At 43.4% G+C, this 25,216-nt stretch overlaps 4 protein-coding genes across 5 annotated transcripts; 2 read left to right on the forward strand and 2 right to left on the reverse strand.

Moving 5' to 3' along the window:
- Positions 1-9: 9 nt before the first annotated feature.
- LOC121699774 (voltage-dependent anion-selective channel protein 2) lies at positions 10-5,030 on the reverse strand. The gene is made up of 9 exons (XM_042082190.1): positions 4,880-5,030; positions 3,516-3,594; positions 3,092-3,141; positions 2,822-2,974; positions 2,653-2,705; positions 2,084-2,311; positions 1,833-1,983; positions 1,569-1,626; positions 10-1,062 (listed from the first exon to the last, which is right to left on the reverse strand). Exons 2-9 carry the CDS (start codon positions 3,580-3,582, stop codon positions 971-973), a joined length of 852 nt encoding a protein of 283 aa, XP_041938124.1. The 5' UTR covers positions 3,583-3,594; positions 4,880-5,030; the 3' UTR covers positions 10-970.
- A 942-nt stretch (positions 5,031-5,972) lies between these two features.
- Positions 5,973-18,994, reverse strand: LOC121699771 (sphingomyelin synthase-related protein 1-like). 2 transcript variants are annotated; one of them, XM_042082188.1, is made up of 6 exons: positions 18,800-18,994; positions 15,640-16,233; positions 14,692-14,787; positions 12,925-13,042; positions 11,313-11,463; positions 5,973-8,249 (listed from the first exon to the last, which is right to left on the reverse strand). In XM_042082188.1, exons 1-6 carry the CDS (start codon positions 18,808-18,810, stop codon positions 7,945-7,947), a joined length of 1,275 nt encoding a protein of 424 aa, XP_041938122.1. In that variant the 5' UTR covers positions 18,811-18,994; the 3' UTR covers positions 5,973-7,944. The 2 variants fall into 2 exon arrangements, with proteins under 2 accessions (XP_041938122.1, XP_041938123.1); XM_042082189.1 differs by lacking the exon at positions 18,800-18,994 and adding an exon at positions 17,156-17,797.
- Positions 18,995-19,271: 277 nt separating this feature from the next.
- Positions 19,272-20,950, forward strand: LOC121699779 (dual specificity protein phosphatase 13-like). The gene is made up of 3 exons (XM_042082198.1): positions 19,272-19,540; positions 19,822-20,039; positions 20,530-20,950. Exons 1-3 carry the CDS (start codon positions 19,398-19,400, stop codon positions 20,754-20,756), a joined length of 588 nt encoding a protein of 195 aa, XP_041938132.1. The 5' UTR covers positions 19,272-19,397; the 3' UTR covers positions 20,757-20,950.
- Positions 20,951-21,097: 147 nt separating this feature from the next.
- LOC121699783 (dual specificity protein phosphatase 13-like) lies at positions 21,098-24,332 on the forward strand. The gene is made up of 3 exons (XM_042082201.1): positions 21,098-21,789; positions 22,225-22,442; positions 23,492-24,332. The coding sequence occupies exons 1-3, from the start codon at positions 21,662-21,664 to the stop codon at positions 23,701-23,703; spliced, it is 558 nt and encodes a 185-aa protein (XP_041938135.1). The 5' UTR covers positions 21,098-21,661; the 3' UTR covers positions 23,704-24,332.
- The last annotated feature ends 884 nt before the right edge of the window (positions 24,333-25,216 follow it).

The following is a 25,216-nucleotide window of genomic DNA, read 5'->3' on the forward strand; positions in this document are numbered from 1 at the left end:
ACCAAGGTGTCAAGTTTAAAGACTTTATTGTAAAGGTTGACATACACAATGGGAGGGACTGCATGGTTTCCAAGCAACGTCCTTGTCGGCCATTTACACTGCAGTGGAATGGGGGGGGGGGGGAGCAGAAGAGGAATGGGTATGGTGGATTTACTCAGTAATTCAATGTGGATAGCTCTTAATTGATCACACTGAGAGAAATCCATTTTGGCATTATTCGTGATTTCATTACAGTTTCTAACTGAAGATGAGAACCAAAAACAGGTGGATCTGACCAAAGCTACATCTACTTGAAATGAGATAAATAAAGCTGAGCCCAGTCTGACAAGACTGCAGGGCTTTTAAGTGTATTGCAGTCCAATAGCATCTATGTTAAGAGCCAGTCTTAAGGACCGGCAAACGATAATGCTAACACGTGTGCAAATGCTGTTTTGGGGGGAAACAGCAAATCTGAAGATTAAGGTGATTCTGAAGAGTGCAGAGCAGCTGAGGTTTATAATTCTACATTCAGAGAACATTTACTTAAAAGAAAAACACTCAAGTAAGATCAGGAGGCCATTCTCTTTCAGACCACCCAAATGAACCCGCAGAACCAAAACAAACAAACAAAATAAAGGAAAAAAAAAAACAGCCAAACATGCAGAACATGTTCCAAGTTTGTCTTTTAGAAATAGATGTATTTCATTGTCATGGCAACTCAAGTGTATAGAAGAGAGGTGGACAATACAGCAAATAAATAACAGGGAGTGAACATGATGGAAGATTTCAGGGAAAAAAAAAAAAAAAAAAATAAAGTGAGTACTGTAGCTGTCAGGTATCCATCATATCACTGTGGTATGGAAGGTGTGAATATATAGTTTCATTTTTTTTTTTTCTTCCCTTTGAGAGACCGCCCCTGCTGGTTAAGCCAGAAATACATAAGGCCAAATTCTTCCCATAATTCCTTTCTAAGTGAGAGGCGAACTGGATGTTATGCCTCCAGCTCCAGCCCCAGGCCCAGCTTGTGACCACCTGCATTGATGTTTTTCCCGTCCATCAGGGCGGACATGGTGAGCTTCACACCTGGAACGTAGCATGTGTGTAATGTTAATGGGGTAGGACCACATGAAAAGGAATAATTAATTATCATGCAAGCACACACACGGGTAGGAATTGCCACAGAGGCAATGATACGATAACATGATATTTGAGACAAAATACAATATTAGGATTCTTTACATTTTACAATAAGGAAAGTGCTGCGATTTCCTTCAGTGAACTGAAATGTATTGTTCCCCGTATTGGATTTCCAGAACTAGCTGACTCAGCAGCTAGACTGACTTACTCTGCCCTTTATTGGCGTGACGCAACCAAAGAATGAGGTATTGTGCCGTCTTGTGAACTTCAGAGTTAACGCAAAGTTACCAGAGTAGATATGTGCCAAAATAGTAAAAAATAAATATTTTTTAAAAATATACAATAAAGTTAATTGAAGCCACTATCAATATATTGTGGATAAAAAAAAAATATATTGAGATACATTTTTCCCCACTCTTGGCACACAGGTGATTGACAGGCAATGTACATACCTGGCCTAAGTGTCTGGGTATAGCCAACGCCAACCAGGCTTGCGTTATTCACCTTAGCCTGCAAAGTAACAAATACACAAACCCAAATTAGTCACCAACAAACAAGAATACTATGGTCCCCGTTTCCCTATGAAATATTCTCAGTCTGAGGGTGAAAAAAGCGCGTCATTGTGAACGCCCCCTTACAGGTTGTAATATGGATTTCAGAAAAATCCATATCCGTTCTAATGGACCCAAATCCAACTAACCAGAAAACATACTCACACTTAGAGAGGCACTGGAATCCAGCTGGTACTTGGCAGCTATACCAAAGCGAGTGCTGTTGTTTCCTGCAGTCCAGGCCAGATTGACGGATGTCTCCAGCTTGTCACTGACCTTCTGGTAGATGGAGCCACCAAACTCGGATCCGTCATTCCTACCAAGGAAACATCCAAACGTGGCAAGTCAGCTTCCACTAGACACTAGATAGAAACCTGCAGGTTAACTTCGGGACCTTTAATGGGAAGTGGGCTTACACGTTGGTGTGCAGCTGGAAGTCACCAGTCTTGTAGCCAACCGCAAAGTTGTTCTGGGTCATCTTGGACTTGGCCGTGTCGAAGCTCATCTGGTAGCCAGCGAGCCAGCCCTCGTAGCCCACAACTGCGGCTCCGTGGATTGTAGGTCCAGCAAAGTCGAAGTCAACATCGCAGCCGAGGTTGACGTACTCACGTTTGTAGGCCGTCTTCACCTTTCCGCTCTTCTTTCTGACAAAACCAATTTAAAAAGGAACACAAGGGGGAAAAATAAATATATTTGACAAGACAAAATAAACTGCACACATGCTCTAAAAGGTCCTAAATGTCAGCCCTAATAGTTAGAAGTAGTTAATACATTATGCCTATCAGCTTATGACATTGTACTCGGTTATGGCTGTGATCTGCCAGGGTAAACATGGGACCAGTCAAAAAAATATAAAAATCTGATATGCGGGTGGTGGAAATGTGCTTGCATGTGGTTAGAACATTGTAGATAACATTTTCATAGCCCTTTTTCTCAGTGAATATATCTATGTTAGATCAATGGTCATAAGCTAACAAAGTCTTACCCAGTATTTGGTGAGAAAGTTGTGTCGAAAGTAAGCTTAAGTCCTTTGGTAATCTGTTTCACACAAAAAAAAAGGTGCAGTGAATATACCGGTATTCAACAAATTCAACAAACGTAAAAACACATACAGTACTGTAAACCATGATGGTGGACCCATCCTCTCACTCTACCTGGTCTTCAACAGTGATCTCTGTTCCCAGAGTGTTGTCTGTGTTCCACTTCTCCGTAAAGGTCAGGCCATATTCTGACCACTTGTACTTGGTCTCCAGGTTACCATTGACTTTGCTGGTGTCAGTGTTCGATGAGCCTGAAGTTTTGAATTCCTGAGGGTGGATGCATACATGAAGATCAGCTACAGATATTGATTAATATATCCTCCATCAGGTGTTTCAACATGCTTTATCCTCTTATCTAGATAGGCAACTAGATCACAAACATACCACTCCGTTTGCGGACTTGGTCTTCACATCAAGCTTGACTATGCCAAACCCTGTAGGACAAAAGGAGTCATGTTTATGGTGCAATGAAGTGTACATGCCACTTCAAAGAGATAACATATTTTCTAAATCAACAACTCTACTGACATTACTACATGTATAATTCATGTTCATAAATCATACAGCTTGCTCTTGTCTGTATGAACCCCACCCTTCTAATCTGCAGAAGCAAAATTAGTGGTAAGAACAAACTCTGGAAAACTACTGTATTACAAAACTATGCAATCCCCACCCACTCACCAATGGGAGATCAACACCCAAAACACATACTAACTAGCTATATTATTGGTTACAGTGACACCTCCATATGTCATTACTTTGACATTTATGGTGCCTCATGGAAACAAAGATTCTTTCAATGGCATACCATATCCTTTGTTGAAGATGTCCTTGGCAGATTTGCCAAGATCACCATATCCGGGAGGAACAGCCATTTTTTTTTTTATCTGCAACAGAGACCTGAACATGAGCACACCTGTACACAGTCTCTTCAGCATCCACAGAAATAGCTCCCCAGTGCATGTAATTATTGACTAAAAATACAATTAAAAAGCAAATGCAACCTCCACCGCCTCCTTATGTCACTTCATGTACCAACACAACCTCCAGCAGCCTCCTGGTATTGTAAGCTCAGTTCAGTTGGTTCAGTTACCAATAGATAGGCTAGTCATCTGACCAACCATATGCATGACGGTTACCATAAATACTATTTGCAGCCAGATCACTGACATTTAATGATCTGTCCAGCCGACGATGACTGAAGTGATGCAATTGACTGACGTTACAGGTTCAACCAACGAAAACGTACGATTGAAGGAATGGAAGAAGTCCACTCTGCGTCTCAGGGAGTCACAACTTTGGCATACGCTAGAGATGTCACGTCTCCATACAGGTCGACTGCATTCAGACCCCTAGAGCAAGTGCAGCAGGCTCCAAACGTGAGGCTTATTCTCCAGTGGACGAGTTGGACGCTGGACTGGTTAAGCATATTAGAGTCCCCTAGCTAAGTTGGTTAACTTGCCTTGGGTTTACTTGACTCAGCACGCAATCAAATAGCCACTATTGTACTGATCCGTCAACTCTACAATCGAAAGTAAAACCAAAAGGGTTGGTTTTCAAATTACCTTATTTCTCTTATGACACGGCCTCTGACAAGTGATGACTTTAACAAGCGTTAATCATTGTACGCATATGCAGTACACTTCTGCGAGCTAGCCATCCTCCAGCCAACTTACCCATCACCCTCTAACCAAATATCACGCCAGCGTGCTAATTTAGAGAGGTCAAACACTTTCGTTATTGGACACAACCTGGCAACATAGCTACAATGCTAAGGCTACCTGGGCGTAAAAGTCACGACATTTGGTTACCGGCACGGAAGCCTACTGTCGTTCGGCACGTCATGCCAAAGCTAACTTTCACACTATGTGGTGCAATGGTTGGTACAGATAGTTACACAGCTAGTCTGCTAACGTTACCAGCTCAAGTTTCGCATCCCTAAACTGGTGCAGTCGGATCCCACCAAGCAGCTGCTGGACTGCTCGCTAGTTAAGCAATACTAGCTAGCTTTAGCCCTGGCTAACGTTACCAACCCAACTCAGGAGGGCACGCCATGTTCTATTAGTATTTCACAAGTTGTACAACCAAGCTGGCTACATTGGCATACAAAGCGGGGTTGTAACAACTATTAACAATTTGTCCCATGTAATTTTTCAGCGATAATCGCCTTACCTGAACAGAGGAGGCAGCTAATGTCAAGAGGGTATTGATTTCCTGGCTGTTACTGAGGCTGCAGTGCCACAGTACTTCACTCCAGCTGGAGGGCGATGTGAAGGAGACACTGCACCAGCAAGGCGAATGCTCATAGCACGTTTAGGACCCTTGATTTATAGCTGTCCTTAATATGCCTAATTGAAATGACCACTAACATTTGAAGATGGTGAAATGTAGTGCAAAGGTGGTGTTTTGTCGTCTTGCATAAACATACGTACTATTCATTTGAAATTATTATCTTACAAACGCATACATTATGAAGACTTTCACAATAGTTACATTTCTTTCTTTTTCGGCATTTGCTAACGCCATCTGTGAAAACTATCGTCAAGGTAACCATAATGTAAATATTGGGTAGCCTACATCAGTGATAGTCGTTGCGGCTACCGGCAGTTTTCGGAAAACGCCATTGCTATTATTCTTTATAAATGTTTAGTAACGTTTGACATTGAAAGCAAGAATATTCAGCTAACAATACATGCAAATATCCTGTATTATTTATTTATTTCACGACTTTGGCTATCTTCTCGCTATCGATAGCATTCTAGCTCTTTGGATAACCGGTCTGTTATGGTAGATCTAGTAGATTACAACACTTCAATCATATTGATAAGATTTGAACAGAATTGACTTTTAGGTCAGAGGATGTGTACGAAACTTCCTCGTCTGACTTGCATTCGCAATGCCAATTATTCAACAGTGCAACAAAGTCACCACTTCAACTTCAGCCTCAGTTGTTGCACTGTAACTTAGCCAAAATTGACGCTAAACTGGCTGCCATTAACAAGTCAGTGAATGTTTTCCTCGCCGTGAGGGAATCCCCACAGAATGCAGAAAACTGGAGACATGGATAGTCTACTGGGGGACATTTTAAAAAATGTAACGTTAGGACAGTCCTGAGCCGATTGCCAGAATCCTCTGTAATCCAGCGCACGGTCATGTAGATGATTGCACGTGTCATCTGGGTTGCAGCTTGACGAATGGGGATTTTGGTTTGATCAGGGGACCAGAATGGACAAAATTGCACCTGGAAGCATGCACGCACAATATGAACTGTAAACTGTTTTAATAGTGACAGACCGTTTAATATACAGAAATATTCAACAGGCCTATTCAACGTTCTAAGAACTAGCAGGGGTTAATCAAATTATTGCTACTCACATGATAAGGTAGATCAAAACCATCTCAAAAGAAGAGCCTACATAATTAAATTCAGCCATGGTATTTTAACAAATCCAAACACATAGTCATGTATGGCCAGACCTGTAACAAGTTGAAAATTTGATGTGCAGATTAGATTACTATAGGAGACATAATTTACCATTTAAGTGGTTATGTGGCTTCTTCTGTATACACAATTCTCCACTTACTTTTGCAGTTATTCCAGTGTTAGTTTTTACCTTCTGAAATAATGTTGAAATGTAGAAAACAAATACCCTTTATCCTTTGACATACACACCAATAAATTAAGACAAAACAGTTTCCAAGAATCTGGGAAGGACAAACATTGCTGCAGTATTTTCATTTTTTTTAACAGGGATACATGGCTCTCGTCATGCTGCAAATTGCACCTGTAAATTGTAAACAAAAAAAGGTACACCAACCCCTACCTTTTAAACGTGAAACTACGACGCAGCAAATTCAATCGCAAAAAAAAAAAACACTTCAAAAAGCATTACCCAATAAACCTTGTGTACACAATATACAACATCTAAACATTATTGGCAAACAGGATGATCATTAAGACAAGTTTGTCCACCATATTCTCCCCATATTTTGGCGTCAATAGGCTTCATCATTGGTACAGTATTCAGATCCTTAAAAAAAAACAATGATGTTGACAGCAATAGCAAGGCAGAACAACAACAGCACAAGTATAAGGAAACCTGACATTCTGCTTTACAAACACCGCATCCATTTCAAAAAAGTCTACAACAAACTGTTTTTTTTTTTTTTTATATATAGCAAATGCAGTCAAGGACCACTCAAATAGTATCAGCAGTTTGTTAAGGAATGCAAAAGCTCTGTGCACAAGTTTAAACTCTTGGCAAATAAGAAGCAAAACTTACTTCACCTTATAAATGAAATATTTCTTTGAATGGAAAAATGAGACACATGGTTAGTAATTGACCATAGCTGATATCGTTTCATAAGTCCTCCAAAATTAGTGTATCTAGTGTATGAAATGTTATGTCAGGGTTTTAGGAATGTATCATATCTTGGGAATCTTTATAACACAAAACATTCCACTTATTTCTGTACATATAATACTGTTTTATGGTTTACTGAGGAAATGTTGACACAATAAAATGGCCATGCATGATAGACTGACCATAAACAATCTCACCATGGAAACCTTGTTTTATGTTTAATATCCTAAGGCTTTTCTGAGTCACCATTCAAAGTTTTTTTTAGCATGTTTCATCGGTCTAATGGCAAATTAAGTTCTGTTTCTCCTGTTTGAGTTGTATTCTATTTCAAAAAGTGTGGCTTTTTTCCTTCTCTTTTTGTTCCTAAAATCCTTGTGCGAGGGTTTGGGAAATGAATGAAGTTTTTCGAGCTCCCAGGAGCCGACAGATTCTGCTTAATCCCTTTTACCAGGCCCAGCGCAGCAGGGGGAACCACTCCAACTGCTAAGCCACGGAGTGGTGCGCAGAAGGAAATATGGCAGGGTTGGGCTACGTGCCGAAACAAATTGTAGTTATAATACTAAAAACAAAAACACCAACAAAGACACTGTCTCTCCCAAAACAAACAAAAAAAAAAACTATAAATATAAAAAAAAAAGATATTGCAAACAAAATGGCATCTTGACACGCCAACATGCCACCTCAAATCTCAGCACATGGCCTTCTGAAGGCCCTCAGTCTCTCTTTCGCTCACACACACATATATACACACACACACACACACACACACACACACACACACAAACAAACAAACAAAAACAAACTCTCCCTTTCTCTCTCTCACCCCGTTCCCAGCAGCTTTTGTACCAGAGGGAGCTACACCAGCACCCTGGTTTACCCGATTAAGCTCCTCATGAAAGTGGGCTTGGTGAAGGGCCAGCAATACTCATTGGGCACAGGCCCGTTGACGTTGCATTCGAAGAAGGAGAACATGGGGAACCAGATGCGGGCGCGACGGCTCTGCTGGTAGGCACGTGTGTTGGCCAGCGTGTGGTAGTACAGGAACAGTCTGGTTGTGATGTAGAAGGCGATGAAGACGTCGATGGAGTAGTGTTCATGCGCCGCCAGAATGAAGAAGATGCCAAACAGGTTGAGGACCCAGGAGAGGGTGTGGATGAAATTCCAGTTTCTTGGGGTGTCTGTTATCAGAGAAACAAACAAAACCTTGCTCATTGTATTCAATATGCTAATATATATGCTATCGTCACACCCCCAATTATCACCACTTTTGTTCAGAAATTCTAAAACAACGATGTTTTTTAACACTTCAAAATAACATTTGTTAAATGAACCTTACATTTTTCAGTAGCCATAGGTGTGTAGATTTGACCAAAATCTGGTTTGGTTCTTAACGGGAGCATTTACTGCCTGAAATTTTGTTTGCCACGCTCAGAGTTATAGTGCTGGCCTGATGGGTCGCCTATTTACACCGTTTCAACGGCACATGAACGGTTAGACCGAGAATTCTCGTCATGAAATTAAAATTCCACTGGAGCTCCAAGCAGTTATGTACACGCAGCCTTACAACACTGTTTACAGCTCTTCGAGTAACGATAAAGTGTAATTTTTGGTACATAGCTAATTTAGATACACCTATGGTGTGGGTGGTAGCGTTTCTTTAGGAGTCCGCCGTCTTGGTTTGTATAGAAATGGATATTAAGTGACACATACACGCAAGACTGCGGGAACACGGGACCGACGCTAATAGGTGGAGTTATTAATTATGTTATATAATTATGTAACGTCGGCGCACAAGACATTGCGTCGCGTTCTCCCATGCAGGGCATGCTGGGATACGAGAGCGAACATTTGGGAGGTTTATGTCTTTATATCTCCTAAGTTATAAGTGTAAAGTTAGCGTCTTTATTGTCTGTATTGTTCCCCTTTTAGTTCTCCCTCGTGTGTGATCCTTTTTGTGTGGGGGGCTGCGTCCTCCCCTGTATGTGTAGTGTGTTTGTCTACTTGACCTGCCCTGTTTGTATTGTGTTCTTGGTCTGTGTCCCTGCTCTCATTCTCAGCTAATAAACCTTTTGATTGGACAACTGTGTGTGTCGCTATCAAATCGTTACATTGGTGTCAGAAGCGACTTTCGAACATGGCCTCCACCCAGCGAGAGAAGCTAGGAATGGAAGACCATACCACTGGGTGGAGGCCCACGCAAGAGGATCCAGAGAGAGTCCTTGTAAGGGCTGCTAAAGAGAGTCCTTGTAAGGGCTGCTAAAAAGCTCGGGACCTTCTATCGCTACTGCCGACGGAGGATAGGTGCTATCGTCTGGACCTGCCTGCAGCCATGGGAGGAGATCTTGTCGGAAGAGGGGCCTGAAGAAGCGTTCGCGGAGAAGACGACGCTGGCCTGGGCGCTGACTCCACTGCGAGCCGCGACGCGTGAGCAGAGCTGAGGGAGAGCGGCGAGGAAGAGGTTCCTGGACGGCGGACGGTTGGCAGAGACGTTGGGGGCAGCGAACTCACGACGGTGGGGCAGCTTTGAAGGAAAGGCCCTCTGAACAATGAACTTTAAAAGTTTTGGGTGCGTGCGAGAGGCACCGTGCTGTGTGGGCGCCCGTTCTAGTTGGCCTGTTGGCCGGCGCCTTAAAAAAAGTTCGTTGTGTGGAGTTCGATAGCATGGCCATCTCGGGGGTCGTGCCTTCGCTGAGGCCACGAGGGTGTGGAACGGGCCGGGAGCAGAGCAGGACGGCTCTGCTAGGAGGCAACACGAGGAGGGACGCCGAAGACGGTAGCTGCAGCGGGCGAGCTCAGCGTGGTCCGGTTGCTGCACAGTCGGTGCCTGTCTGTCCTGGTCGGTGAAACGACGGAGCGGAGTGGCGTTGGTGCAGCTTCATCTGACCCCCCCTCGAACCCCGGTGCTTGGTACAGTGTCGACGGTTGAAAAGGCCACCTAGGGCCCCGCCAGGAGAGGAGGAGTGCCGCGGTGACACGCCGCGGAAAGTGCAGCCTGAGGGCGGCTGCTGAGAGGGAGCTGGTGACGAGCGGGGACGGCCAAGTGGCTGCTAGCACGCCCGTACTGGATTGCTAGCAGCGTGGCGCCCCGTTGAGTGAGCTCCTGCGGCGTGCACCCCACGTGAGTTGGCGGTACTGTCGCACTGAACTGAGTGGCGGGGGACGCGCGCCGACGTTAGCATGTGGCTACCTCGTGGGCATTGCAGAGGACGGCAATGGCTTGTTGGGGGTGCTATGTAACGTCGGCGCACAAGACATTGCGTAGCGTTCTCCCACGCAGGGCATGCTGGGATACGAGAGCGAACATTTGGGGGGGTTTATGTCTTTATATCTCTTAAGTTATAAGTGTAAAGTTAGCGTCTTTATTGTAACATGTTCCCCTTTTAGTTCTCCCTCGTGTGTGATCCTTTTTGTGTGGGGGGCTGCGTCCTCCCCTGTATGTGTAGTGTGTGTGTCTACTTGACCTGCCCTGTTTGTATTGTGTTCTTGGTCTATGTCCCTGCTCTCATTCTCAGCTAATAAACCTTTTGATTGGACAACTGTGTGTGTTGCTATCAAATCGTTACAATATATTTTTTTGCCTCGTTATACAATTACCTTTAGTTAGACCTAATACTTTGTCCATCTTTTACATTGGGGCCCTATGATGATGTATCTATAATTTTGTTGTTTTTTAAGTATTACCAGAGACTTTCTAATGTGGAGACACAGCACTCAAAAAATACTCCATCGAAATGCATGGGGCTAGTTTGTCACACCAATATGGCCGTTGTCTACACATATCCCACCCCTTCCTCGACATAACGTCGACATGTGAATACATTGAGCCAATCATATGGTGTATTGTGAAGACATTCGTGCCAATCATGTGTTGTGATCTCGTCGCTGGAGCAAGATTGGTGTCGTGAAGCCTTGCGCACACGCATTTCTGCCGAAATGGATGCCCGACGAGGGTCCAAAAAGTGTTGTCAAATGGCCGCCAAGTGAAGGGACTTGCCTAAAAGGACTTTGGTATTACTTAAAGGACTTCATTACTCCGAAAGTCTGAAACATCACATCATATTAGGGACTAGACTAGATTTGAAGCAAGCATATGCAATTTGGTGTCAAATCTAACATTGACATCATTAATATAGCATGATAAACATGCACATAAAATCATAAATGTAGAAAAAAAAAAATCATAAAACACATTGTGATTTTTGTTTTGTAGCAGCATTGGTCAAAAGACTTGACCCACTCACATTCAGTGACAAAGAAGTTGAGCATGGTGAGAACCACAGTATGGCCGCTGAACATGTAGTCTCCGCATGTGTGAACGCCTGTGAGGGTCATCCCAAACCCACTCCAGATGGCCACGGCACGATGCAGCTTGGCCCACATGTCACCGTAAATCTAAGCACAGACAAAAAGAGGCAAATGTGAGTCCACAGGCAATGCACACGGGGGGTGGGGGAGAGAACTTATAGGACTATAAATCCGCAATGAAACCGCACCATAATTATCTTGACACAAGACTAGTGCTAGGAAGATGGGAGCCGGGAGGTATTATCGAGGGCAACATTTATAGATGATGATAGATGTACCAAATGTTTGTGTCTATGATATATAAATATACATGTTCAACTGGTATATGGTCAGAGCAGTCACTTAAAGATCTGCCGGGGCAGGTTCTGGGCACAGGCCCAAGGCCCAAGACATTAATCCTGCACAGACCTATTCAGCACCACCAGAGCTGTGTCCTGACTGAGCACAGAGCTAAGGGTGTCTATGGAATCAAAAACAAACTCCAGTAAACTCTCCTCATATCCCAACACTTGCCAAGAGTTATTCACCTTAGGTCTGGGACCGTTTGTGTTCCCGACAGGAACATATTTTCTTTTTTTATTAATGTAATGTGATGCTTTGTTGATCTGCTAAGGGACTACAAATAAAAATGAGCTTTTCTTGCTAACTCACACATTGGCACATTTACATTTTGAGTGTAAACAAAAAATGTCAATTAATGTGCACTGTCCATTTAAATAAACAAATTAAATACAAAAATAAATAAATGTGACTATAGCTCACATAGTTAGCTAAGAGATCTAGAAATTGAGGACAAATGCTACCAAAGCTACACCTAAAGGCTTTTCCACTAAGACTAACCCCTAACTTTCAGAAACAGTTACAGGCCTCCTTCAACCCTTGCCTTCAAGAGGAGTTTTTCAGAAATGTCAATGACCCTGAATTCCAGGGAGTTTTCACATAGATTTCTGTTTGTCGAGGTCACTGAGTGCTGGCGGTATGAAATAAAGCAAAACAAAAAAACGGTGCTGCCTAGCTCGAGTTGCTGCAGCCAACAGCTATAGCAGCCAGGCAGCTACAATGCTACACTCTGGGGGCATCTTTAACATCATGCCCCCAGAATGCAGCACTATAGCTGCCTGACTGCTATATCTGTTGGCTGCAGCAACTGCAGCAACAATTTAGATACAATCATAAGACACGATCATAAGTCATGCCTGTCCATCAGGCTAAAGGGGCCATAGACATCAGACAGATAAAGGCTAGAGAATACGTTGGCCTAGAGTTTGTATGTTCAGTACAGTGCATCTATACAACAATGCCTATCTAACAATTGCATCTAATTACCGTTAATTCTTACAGTCACAGTTTGTATGTTTATGGTTATTGTTAGTATTCTGTCAAAATGTATAGTTCTAGTACTGATATTGACTTCATTTTAAATAGTTCATTTCAATGTTAATGCAATGTTTACTGAGGTCACTGTGAGTCGCGTTGGACAAAAGCTATAACAATAAACATAAACATATAAAGATGAACAAAGTTCGGCTCTGGCCTGAGGCGGCTTACCTTTCCTGAGCACTGTAGATGTTGTCCTGGCACAGAGAGGGAGGTGACAAACATGGTGATGCAGCGCAGCATGAACACCGTTCCCATCAGACTGCAGAGTCGTCTCAACAGGATAGACCTAGAAAAGGAAATGCCATCATCATCACCGGCCAACTGGCCTCCTTTACAAACCCTCGCGACAGATATAGAGCTCACTGTGGTGATGGTGACATTTTCTATCTCTTAAGTTATGTGGCAAATACAAAGTTACAAACCACCGGTATAGACCTGGAAAAGGAAAATACCACCAACAACATCGTTTAAACAGATATAAAGCCCACTGCAGCAATCGTGAGATCTGCTTGTACAAGTATGTGGCACATGCAAACCAGTGGAGGCCAACCGACCACAAACTGACCAGAAAGTCAGGATTTGTGTTAGCATAAGCAACAGTTAGCATCTATTGAATACTTTAAAAATGTCATCCTGTGGGGGGGGGGGGGGGGGGATCACTTCTCAACCCAAAAAGCCAATTAGGTACCACGTAACATACGCACAACGGGCACTCCGAGATAGTGTGTTGTTGATTGGTGGACGTTACCGGTTTGAAAACTGTCAGCTCAGGGCACAAGGGCATAGGCAGGGTTTAGTGTAGTGTGTAGCCTCCTAACGTGGTGTGCATGTTGATAACATTAGGATAGCAATAAAGGAGACTGGGCTGCTGAGATGCATGTTAAGGCTTACACCTGGGCTACACCAGGTCCACAACTGAAGCTCTCCGTTCACATAGCGCAAATTGTTTTGGAAGACTGGTGCAATTTTTTCGAACGTACGTGCCGCTATCCTATCACGTCTGATGTAGACAGTTCCATTGATTTCAGTAGAAGCTAATGAGCAGACGCAACACTTCAGTGATGTGCCCAGTGTATTCAGTCATGTCGTTGGCCCATACTTGATTGTATTAATATTGCATATAGGAAAAATGAGAAACAATAAAATTGCAATGAATGTTGTCATATTGTGTAATATATAGGTAGGTGACATGATTTTAACTGAAAATTTTAGCATATCTCTAAGCGGAAGTTAAACAAGATGTCAGCAGTCAATTTGGTACTTCCTGAGCTGAAATAGCTACCATTGCATCAGCTATGGAAACTAACGGGGGCGGTACTGTACTTCCTTACTCTCTCCGGGTCTACATGATGACATCAACCTGCCCCTTAACTGCTGCTCTACGATGCTAGATAGATGGGCAGTTCTCCATTAAGAGTCATTAGACACATTACACAAGCTTTACACAGCGCTATGTTGTTCAAAACCATTAAGTCCCTGCATTCTTTATTGATATGAATTGATACAGTGCATAGAGTACAGGCCGATGTAGAGTACTGCATAGAGTACAGGCCTACATGTGGAATCTCCCATGTACACTAGGAGAAACAATGAGTCATACTTATAATACTTTGCGAGGCTCCCAAGTTTGTGTGGTAAACACTAAACAGACTGTTTTCACAATACTGGCGAAAGACACCAGAGAGCACAAAACACCAAATCAAAACTAAGTAAGATCGAAAGGCTTCTCATATACACATTTCAGCACCATTTGATCTCCCACAGAAATAATAATCTCTCCTCGTTCAGCTCATATGCCATGTCATTTGTGACTCCAAGATCAGAGGTTTCCTTGTTAGGGTCTAGTGAATATCTTTACGGTTGAGGCACCTCCTAGCGTCCGCTGCGTATAGGGATAAAATAGTGCTGGTGCAGCACAGTATTAGAGAGGCCTACCTGTGCTTATGCAATAGCAGAACCAACAGCCAAATGCCGCACAGGATCACCCCACACGCCTCCGCCATGGCAAAGGCCCACGGGATTCTCGGCATGCTAGGAAGTCAGGGACATAGAGAGAGAGAGAGAGAGAGAGAGAGAGAGAGAGTGCAAGGCCTTTAATCCTCTTAAGACCAGATGTTTACACGATTTTTTTGATGCTCATCAGTACTTCAGCCTGACCTTGATCACGGTCATCACTGCGTCAATATGTTACACAAGGTGACGTGGCAGGCATCACCCATCATCACCATAGCTATGATGACTGATGGAAGACACACCACCAGTTGTGGTCTTATGGCCTTAGCTCAAGTCATTGGCTCATTCTGGTTCATTCATATTAAATGAATGGGGTTCAGGGTTCAAAACGCAGACAAAAAGCCACTTTTTTTGGGGGGGGGGGGGGGGGGGGGGCAGTAATAACATGAAAATGAGTATCGCATTACAGGGATACAGGGAGTGCATATGCAAAACACCACAGGCATGCAGCACAGAGCCAAGAACCCTCCTTCTGAGCCAACAATAATCAATGGTAGGGAAAAACGGGAAGCATTGAATAAACTGATTTTTTTTTTTTCTTTAACCACAACCTCATAGCAATTGCTGGGGTCATCAGAAGTAGCAGGTTTAGAGTCAACAAAAGACCGAAAGAGTGCTTGTGCATGATGACATGACATTATTTCGACAGTGCTGCTGACCATCAGTGCAGACTCACTGACAGAGCTGCTACAAAAGACACAATAATGGGGTCGACAAGTTCACTGCATGTCCCACTCCCACGTGCAGGGCAGGGCAGGCGTGTCGTCATGGCACGTTAACCGCACCAGCCGAGAGTTGTGGCAACACTCACGAAGGACAAGTGCAGACTTGCAGACTAACACAGGTGTGTCAGTTCCAGTCATCCCTCACCTGTCCAGGAAGATGTCAGGGAGGGGAGGGTAGGTGCGCATGTCGGGCACACGCTCGTGCACGATCACCATGACGAAGGAGGTGAACCCGAACACGAACATCACGTAGACCGAGCTCATGATCGTCTTCCAGTACTCGGGGTCCAGCCGCCTCATCTGCTGTTTGTGCTTCCCGTTGCTGTACTGGTGACACTGGTGGTACTGATGGTCCGACCCCCCACCGCCATTGCCCGACGAGCCTTCGTAGTCACGCCCTGCATCGCCGTTACAAAGCCAGTCGCCACCACCGCTGCCCAGTGGTGAGTGTCCGTCGAAGCTGAGGCCCAGCTCCTCGAGCACATCGGCGTGCTGCTTCTGCAGGCGCCGCAGCGACACCATGAGCCGCTTGATGTCGCCGAGCACCTGCAGCTCCAATGGCGGCGAGCGCAGGTCGTACTCGCTCAGCGTCAGCAGGCTCAGGCCGTCCAGCCTGTGCTTGTTGCACAGCAGGTCCACGTAGTCGCAGAAGCCCTCCTCGCGCAGCCATCGCGCCACATGCTTCGTCGTCCAGCGGCGAATGCTTGGCTGCGAGCCGGCCATGTCACCTTCGCTCCGACTGCAGGGAGGGGAGAGGAGGAGGAGGAGAAGGAAGACAGAGACAGTGATCAATGTGGGCAGTAATTCACTGCTGGAGTTCCGCTGGAGGACAGACAATGGCAGCAACATAAACAGTTATTCACTGTGGACGGTCCACTGGAAGTGAAAGACACTGACAATACAGGGAGTTCAATGACCTGAAGACACAGCTACTGACAAGGCAGGGACAATGGGAAGTTGTTTGCCAAATGACTGTGTAACATGCAAATATAACAGCACCAACAAGGATGTTAATGTTGCTTATCAGGTTGACTCATCTCTATTTACAGTGACCAATATTATATAAGCCTATATATACAGTACATACAGCACCGAAATAATCAGCTTTCGCATTATGGGTGTTATCCATGCCCTCTTATTACTTGAATGTCTGATCAAGGTGATCATTCCTAGGAAGGAAAATTAAACAGTCACTTACTTTCAAGCTCTAACCTCCTACGACAGTTGTTTGATGAACAGTAAACAAAACAGGGTTTCCTAATCTGATGTCAAAACCTCTAAGGTTTAAGTAGTAGCTAAATATCTTACGAGTGTTTGGCCAGACAGTCATTTGTCTAGAGGGCCCAGTCCTTTATCCATATGAGAAAGCTTTAATCACAGTGCTGTAGCAAAACTATGATTCTTAAAGTACAGATTCTGGCAGTTTGTCAAGTGGGGTAATTCGTTTGAAGCAAGTCTGAGAGCCACCATACACTGTGTCCTAGATGCACTAAGAACTTAGTAATATTAACCTGCTTACTTTCTATAATTATGCAAGCCTCACAGCCTGGTTTCTAGGCTCTGCCAGAAATATACTTCCCTTATTCCCTCAACACGTCACTGACACTTTCTGAAACATAGACAGAGCTATGTTGACAAAGATAAAGCTGTCACAAACCTACCTTTAGAGAGTTGTGCCCAGGGCCGACGAGACAGTTTGACAGGGCAGTTAGCTCAATGCACGTGCCCAATAAGCCAGTGGGAGCTATGTAATCGACAGTCTCACGGAGCTGTGAAGTTAACTTATGGATAAAGCTTTTCCTCAGAGCTGCTTTTTATGAAAAACACTTCGCAATACATTGCCTAACACACCCATGCTCTGGTTCATGTGTGCAAGTAGTTCCATTTCTGATGAAATAAGTGCAACGACCTTTAAGACAGTGTCCCCTGGTTAAATTTTTTTTTAAAAAAAGCTGAAAAATAACAAGTCGAAAACGGTCACGGTTATGGCTGCAATCTTGTGACAATGCCCTTGAGGAAACAAGACTAGACAAGGAATTGCACAAAAGTTAACCCAGGATTGCGAAAGTTCGCCCAAATGATTCGACTGAGGAACTTTCTCCTCTGATTCATGTTGCCTTGTCATCCAGTCAGTGACTCTTCATTATGTGTCCAACAAGTGAGGCTTTCTGAGAAACAGAACTCTCTGAATGCTCTCATTTCTCGTCATTGGTCTTGGCATTTGGGACCTTTATAATCAGTATCAGCTGCCAGTTGGTCAGAGGACACGCCTTGGTAAATGACCAAAATATAGCTTATGGTTGAAACACCCAGCCCAGCTCAACGCAATATAGGCTACCGCCCAAAGAGCTCACCACAAGGAAAAACGTAGACAGCTGACCAAGATAACCAAGATAACCAGACAACTATCAACATTCTGCGGATATGTACGGAAAATTAACCACAAACCCCAGTTCACCAGTTACAAAAAAATAACAATGTAACCTTTACATATCCCTGTTACCCTCCAGAAGGACCCATTCTACTGTTTGGAGGACACAGTGAGGTTACATTGACAGAAATGTTTAAATGGTGTCTATTCAGGCTGACTGAATACGTATTCATGTTGTGAAAATTGTTCTTGACTTTGTTATCAGAGATAACAAAGATAACGTTTTAGAAATTTAGCTTCAGGTCCCTGTCAGACATCAGCGTTGATTTTAGTCCATTGCACAAATCTGAACTAACACGACACCAAAAGTTACACGCTAACCTTAAGCGCAATGAATGCGCTGGACCCATGCTTGGATTATAGGGTTGTCGTAGGGAATACGTAAATAAAAGCTCAACTAAGATGTGTGGCTAACATTAACGCCAGGGCTGACAGACAACCTAGGTCAGTAGGCAGCTGTACAATAGCTAACGGTATCCTTTTTAGCCGCAAACGTGAGTTTACATGCTAAATGCCTTTAAATGCTAACGGACAACTTCAAATGGAATATATTTAATGACACAACACATTTCAAACACAGAGTCATTTGTCTGCATGAACTCAAACGTCTCTCTGTATTGTGTTGACAAGGGATTCTTATTTTGGATTCTTTGGGCACTAGGGATCCTTATTCTTGTTAGCCGACGACTACAAAAGCGTCCTTTCACTACTCACATTCTAGACCAGTCAGGTAGCAGCTAGCTAGCTTGCTAGTTCTCTGCTAGCGCACTAGTTAGCCAGCTAGCAAGTGGTGAATCGTAGCAGAGAATGTCTAATAAGGGTAGCCTATTGTCAATTTGTTGAATGCAGAAAAACTAACAGAGAGAGTGCTCACCTTTGTCTCATTCGGAGGACTGGAAGTCGCAAGCCGTAGGTCTTTTTGAGTCTGTCCAGAATTTCTGTGGTACACGTTTAAAGTAAATCATGGCGCCCCTGATAGCTGACTAGCCTTTAACGACGCACATTAGTGTTGACTGTGAACAGTTGTAAACAGGCACCGACTCCACCGAACAGGGAGAGAGCGCTTCATGGGGACGCTCTGGCACATAACAAGCATATGATTATAAAGACACTGACCTCTTGTGGTTTTGCGTGGACTTGCGCCACAGTCAAGCACAAGGGAATTAATCATTTAATTTCAGTCATGTTATATAATATTACACTGGTTGTAATAAGATTTTCCCTAATTTAAAAAGTGACAAAATTCAAACAGTTGTTTATTTTTTAAAACCTGCCCCCCCCCCCCCCTCTCTCTCTCTCACACACACACACACACACTTGATTCAGCTTTCATGAGTGCTACCAAGTAGCACCTGGTCCTGTCACTATCTAGATGAAATGTAGGCTACCACTGCCATTACGACAAACCAGCGACTATGAAGAAAATGGAAAGGATAGGCTTCTAAACCAAGCCAGAAAGCTCTAGAATAATAATGTCTGTGGATACTGTTCAAGACAAATTCTGTACATCAGCTAAGACTCCATCTGTAAAAGAACTAGAACGAATTTTTTACTCTGGAAGAAGGACGGGAAATCATGTGGATGAAGTTTGGCCTAATTTATTCATTGGGGACATGTAAGTGATGTCATATGACCTTAAACCATTTTATGCCAGAGAATGAAATGAAATCACAGTTTTACCTGTGGCCATAAGAGTTTGGTCAGTCTGTCTTTGTAGATTTCACATGTATATTCTTCTATGGTAGGCCTATGTCTTCACTGATTCCCTGTTACTCTATACTAACTTCAGAGACGGTTGATGTATATTAAGGATCTTTGCTAACTTCCAATGATCTCTTTCCCTCTCTGCCACCCCCCTTCAAAAAAGTAATTTTGTCATAACGTCATTATTGACAGGTCCATCGCCAATGACCGCTATGGCTTATGGAAGCTGGGCATCACCCATGTTCTGAATGCTGCCCATGGGAAGATGTACTCTCAGGGGAGTCACCAATTTTACGGGTCGACCATGGAGTACCACGGGGTTCCCGCTGACGACTCACCATCCTTTAATCTTTCACGCTATTTTCAGTCCTCTGCTGATTATATTCACCAGGCACTGAACTCACCCGGAGGTACAGTTCCCTGTTCCCACATTAGTTAAGCTATTAAAACACTGCCTATTAAAAACATGTGCTCTACTCTGCTCTGATATTATCATTACCCAGCATGTACGCCTCTCCAGAGATCCAGTTTCATTAGTACAGTCTAAGTGCACATGAGGCCAATTTACAGTTAGTTATCCACATACAAGATACTGTAAATAAAAGTGTGCTCTTGCAGATCTAATTAACCATTTTCCATCAAGAAATTACATATCATTACACTTATTTAGAATAAGACAGAATTAAAATATGAATTTTAATAATGGACCAATAAACCAATCCAATCAACAAACAAACACATCACACGCATGTGTTTACATGACAGGATGTGTTTTTTTTTATCTTTTAAATAATGTTTTGAAAGTCACCAATATTTTAGCTCAGACATCAGATATAGTTTCTGTGCTTCAACGTATCTCAGTCAGTCAATCCAACCCCATTTATGTTCTCCTCTGTCCAGCTAGGGTCATTGTCCACTGTGCTGTGGGGGTCAGCAGATCGGCCTCCCTGGTTCTGGCCTACCTAATGATCCATCACCATTTCACGCTGGTGGATGCCATCAGGAAAGTCATGGAAAGCAGGTGGATTTTCCCCAACAGAGGATTCCTCAAGCAGCTCAGGACTCTGGATATGCACTTTGCGAGCAACAATGACAATAAGATTTTCAGTCACACCAAACCGGAATGAATCAGCCCTATAGGCCAAAGTAATGTACATCCAGTGGCTTGCGCCAAAAGAACACTCAGTTTGTGTTTATGGAAAACACACAGTGCAGCTTCTGTGACTAGTAAAAACAGTGTTTTCTCCATAGCCTACAAGGTTGTAAGCCTAAATGTAACATGTTTGTAGATTTGCTATTAACATCAACTTTTAGACTGTTCACAACACATGGAAATCTTTTGCATATTGGTCACATTTTATGGTGTAACTATTTTTATGTTGTTGTATCACAGCTTGTGGTCATATCATAGGAATTATACAGTCAAAGCTTGGCTATTTCTGAGCTATTTCTGAGCTATACAGTGACAGACATACTCCACCAATGCACAGGGCAAGAGATCAGGATCAAAGCACCACAGTGACATACCAGTGACACTCCAGGGATACAGTCATCACGCTCACAGCAGAGGTGACAAGTTCTGTCCTTTGAAAGGACATATTGTGTCATGTATTTCACAGAGATATAAAACCTCCCAGCTGTCAACCGCTCCTTCAAACGGAGGGCTGCCGGGACCAAGCATCAGGCTCTGTTTATCTAAAAGATATAACGTTCTTAATGTAATCTTTCGTAAATCTTAATAAGTATTTACACGTTCGCATTGAGTGACTCCCACCATCCAACAATTAGTCACACTGAGTGCCCAGTGGGGTGTTGGAGCCACGGGCAGGGGGACGGCTAGTCCGTCATTGCGCCCTGTCAATGGGAAAGAGTATACACTGGACGCTGGACAAGACACTAAATTGGGTATCCCTCCAGTGAGCGTAAACTAACACCTGTTAGCTGTCAGCCTGAGCGAGAAGATATGACAGAGGCGGCTGTGATAGAATAAACGGAGAAGCTTCACTGGTTTGGCGGGCTATTGGGCGCCAAAATGGTAGCTCAGAAGGACCACAAAAAGGAATATCTCACTGTGAAAGACCTGGAGAAACTTCTAGATTCTTGCAAGCTGGATCTGCATCAGATTGATGAAGTGTGGCCAAACTTGTACATAGGAAATGTGTAAGTTTTCTCTTTTTGACTCTCTCTCTCTCTCTCTCTCTCTCTCTGTGTGTGTGTGTGTGTGTGTGTGTGAGTGAGTGAGTGAGTGAGTGAGAGAGAAAGAGTGTGTGTGTGTGTGTGTGTGTGTGTGTGTGTATGTGAAACATACTGTAAATCTAAAAATGTGCATGAATAAACTTAGTCTGTGGCTTGTTGAGAATGGATGCGTAATATCTGGCTTGGAATTGGAAAGTCTTAATGTTCCATAGCAAGAGACTTTCCTTGAGTTGAAAGATTAATTATTTCAGCTTGACATTTTAAATTTTGAACAAAAACACATGGACCACTGGAGTTTTGAATTCTCGTTCAGAGGTATGGGAAAATATTTCTTGTTCCCCTTCATTTGTTTCATAATTTAGTTTAACACAGTCTTCATTCTGTCTCCTGTCTTAACAGATCCATTGCCCAAAACAAGACTGCCTTACAGAATTTAGGCATCACACATGTGTTAAATGCTGCCCACTCCAAAAGGGGCAGTATTGGAGACCAAAGATATTATGGCAACAACTTTGTGTATTGTGGTATTCCAGCAGAGGACTCCACTCACTTTGACTTGGACGAATACTTCCGACCAGCTGCTGATTTCATTCACAAAGCTCTAAAAACACCCGATGGTAAGGCGCAATAAGTATTAACTGGTGCCTTTACCCCAGCAACTAAACACAAGGTAACTTGCCAACAACACATTTCACCAAAAGCCTAACCACAGACAGCTGCCCTCAAGCTCATTTAACACTCTCTGTCTCCGAAAACCGTCTGCACAAAGAGTTTCAGCTCTGGAACCAGACGTTCTCTTTTGTGCAGGCAGGAAAGCACTTGAACTTGAAAGTTGCACTGTCATCCAGTTTCTTCCGACTCTCCTGTCTGTCCGGGACATTTTTAGCCCGTGCTATCAAAGCCATTGTCATTCCATTCACACAGGAGGCTTAGAATTAGGTGTCTTACCTCTTAAAAGTGTAATTTATAACGTCCGTCCATGGGGCCTCTGAAGTGTGGCTTCTGCTAAAAGGACTGCAAGGCGGCCGCTGGATTAATTTGCCAGCCAGGACTTGTCTGCAAGGAGACCTTACATGAACAAAGGCAATGAATTGTTCAGGCTATTTTTATCCCAGAAGCAGAGGGAATAACGGGCCGTGCTTTTGTGAAGTGGGCAGTCATGTATGTTATTAATAAGATGAAGGGGACTAATCCTTGGCCCCTGATTTTCCCTCTTTTCCCTTCTCTTCCTCACTTAGGCTCACGCTAAATTCTCCCAAACAATTGCGTGTCCTTCTTTTCTGACTTTTTCCTTTCGCTCCTGTCTCAAGTCTGCTCTCCCTTTCTTTGTAATCCCTGTTCCTTGGCCGGACAATCCCACAACACTCTCCTCACCTCTGCTCCTCGTTCCTCTCACCACTCAGTGTCCTCTATTCTCCTCTGTCCCACCTCTGAGAGCATACTGTGTGCTGTCATACTGTAGATCCAACTCAAATAGCTATAATAGCATTTTCTTAATTTAATGAGCAATCTCTATGATCAAGCAATTATGTTTGTTTATTTTAGACCTTTGAAAAACAGTGGCAATGTCAAAGATCTAAAGTGTTTTAATTTACATGTCTAACCAATTCACATGTTGATGATTGTACATGCTTATACACATATCTGGGCCTTCTCTCTCCCACAGCCAAAGTTCTGGTGCACTGCATCATGGGATTGAGCCGGTCCTCCACCCTAGTGCTGGCATACCTCATGCTCTATCACCATCTGCCCCTACGCAGGGCTCTCCAGAAAGTGGTCAAGAAGAGGGCCATCTACCCCAACAGGAACTTCCTGGCCCTGCTACTGGATCTGGACCTGCAGCTCAACCGCAAAAAAAAGACCTGCGTGCTCCTGTGATGGCGGTCGGCTGAGAGCTGCCCACTGGACTTTACAGGAAATATATGACCTTTATGTCTGTTTTTTTTTTTTTAATACCCAAGCTGGAGTGCATTGAAGTCATGGTGACAACTAGTAACATGGTGGTAGGAGAAAGTCTGAGTGGTTTTCAATATGCCCATAATTTTACTGTGAAAGATTTCTGTTGATTCTTTATTGTTGTTGTAGTAGAAGTGATTAGGTTTCTGTTTCTCATCTCTTTTAATAATTGTTTTCCTTTTGAAAAGACAGATAGAGTTACTGCAGTGCAAAAGGGTTGCTCCCTATGGAGGAACCTTTGGGGGTGTTTCTGTGGTATTGCAGCTGTTGGAAGAAGTTGCAAAAGATGCTCTGTGCTCAGGGAACAAACACTTTGACAAATGTAAAAATGTGTCTGGCTTCACACACCACACACACACACACACACACACACACACACACAAATAGGGTGAAAGTCAAGGTCACAACTCCCTAGTCTTTAGTCTTAAGTTCAGCTGTAATGTTATTTTACGTCTCCAAAATCACTAAGGCAACATTACCTATGTAACCAAGAGGACCAAAGCCCATTTGAAGAGACAGAGTCTGTAATAAACATGGACTTTCAATCAAAACATTCATTTGGTTTCTTTAAACAACATATAAATTGCAAATGGCAGTGTTGTGTAATATGCAATAGCATCATTATAGTATGCAGTAAAGAATGTTGACAACCAGCAGCTCAATCAAGTGATGGCAATGTGACATTTTCTTTAAACATGCATGTAGGATAATTAGGCCTAGGTTGGTGATGTCGTCTTAATGATAAATACAGCTCACACAGTAGTGATGTGGGCAGAAGGTGGACAGAATCTGTGCATATTTAAAATGATCTGTCTTATTTTTAAACTTGGCTCGACAAGAATGAGGTCGGCTATTTTGAGACATCTGCGGCATACGAGGGGGCAGATTGGAGAGTAAGTGAAGATGAGTAGAGAGAAAGTGGAGGAAGGGGAGGGGGGGAATCATTTCTTTGCCTAACGAGATTTTTTTTTCTTTAAAAAAAAAAAGGGTGGATATTATTTCTTTCACTCCAATAAGAAAGTGATAAACGCTTGCTGGTGAGGCCTGTTCTTGCTGCGGTGTTCTCTCTGCCAGCTCACATAACCTGGGGGGAATGCGAAAGATGTTGCCAGAACAATTTTGAGCAGTGATTCAGACGTTAAAATAGAGAAAGCTGCAGGGCAGAACGTTCCCAGCGGCGCCTGCACAGAACTTTCTCCTGTCAAACCGTAGCTCCACTAAATGAGAGATCTTGACAAGCCGCCACATTTAAGGCAAGTGAGAGTGTGCCTGGGACTTGCTTAACTATTCTCTATCTTAAAGTGTTAACTCTTTAAAGGGCAATCAGTGCAATGAATGAATCGCTAATTATTCATTGCCACTGTGGTGTTAAGTGTGTTGTTGTTGTTGTTGTTAGGAATAAATGAGAGTCAAAAGGTAGAGTCCTCTCTATATT

Source organism: Alosa sapidissima, chromosome 24 (assembly GCF_018492685.1).
Source record: "Alosa sapidissima isolate fAloSap1 chromosome 24, fAloSap1.pri, whole genome shotgun sequence".
NCBI classification, from domain to species: Eukaryota; Metazoa; Chordata; class Actinopteri; order Clupeiformes; family Clupeidae; genus Alosa; species Alosa sapidissima.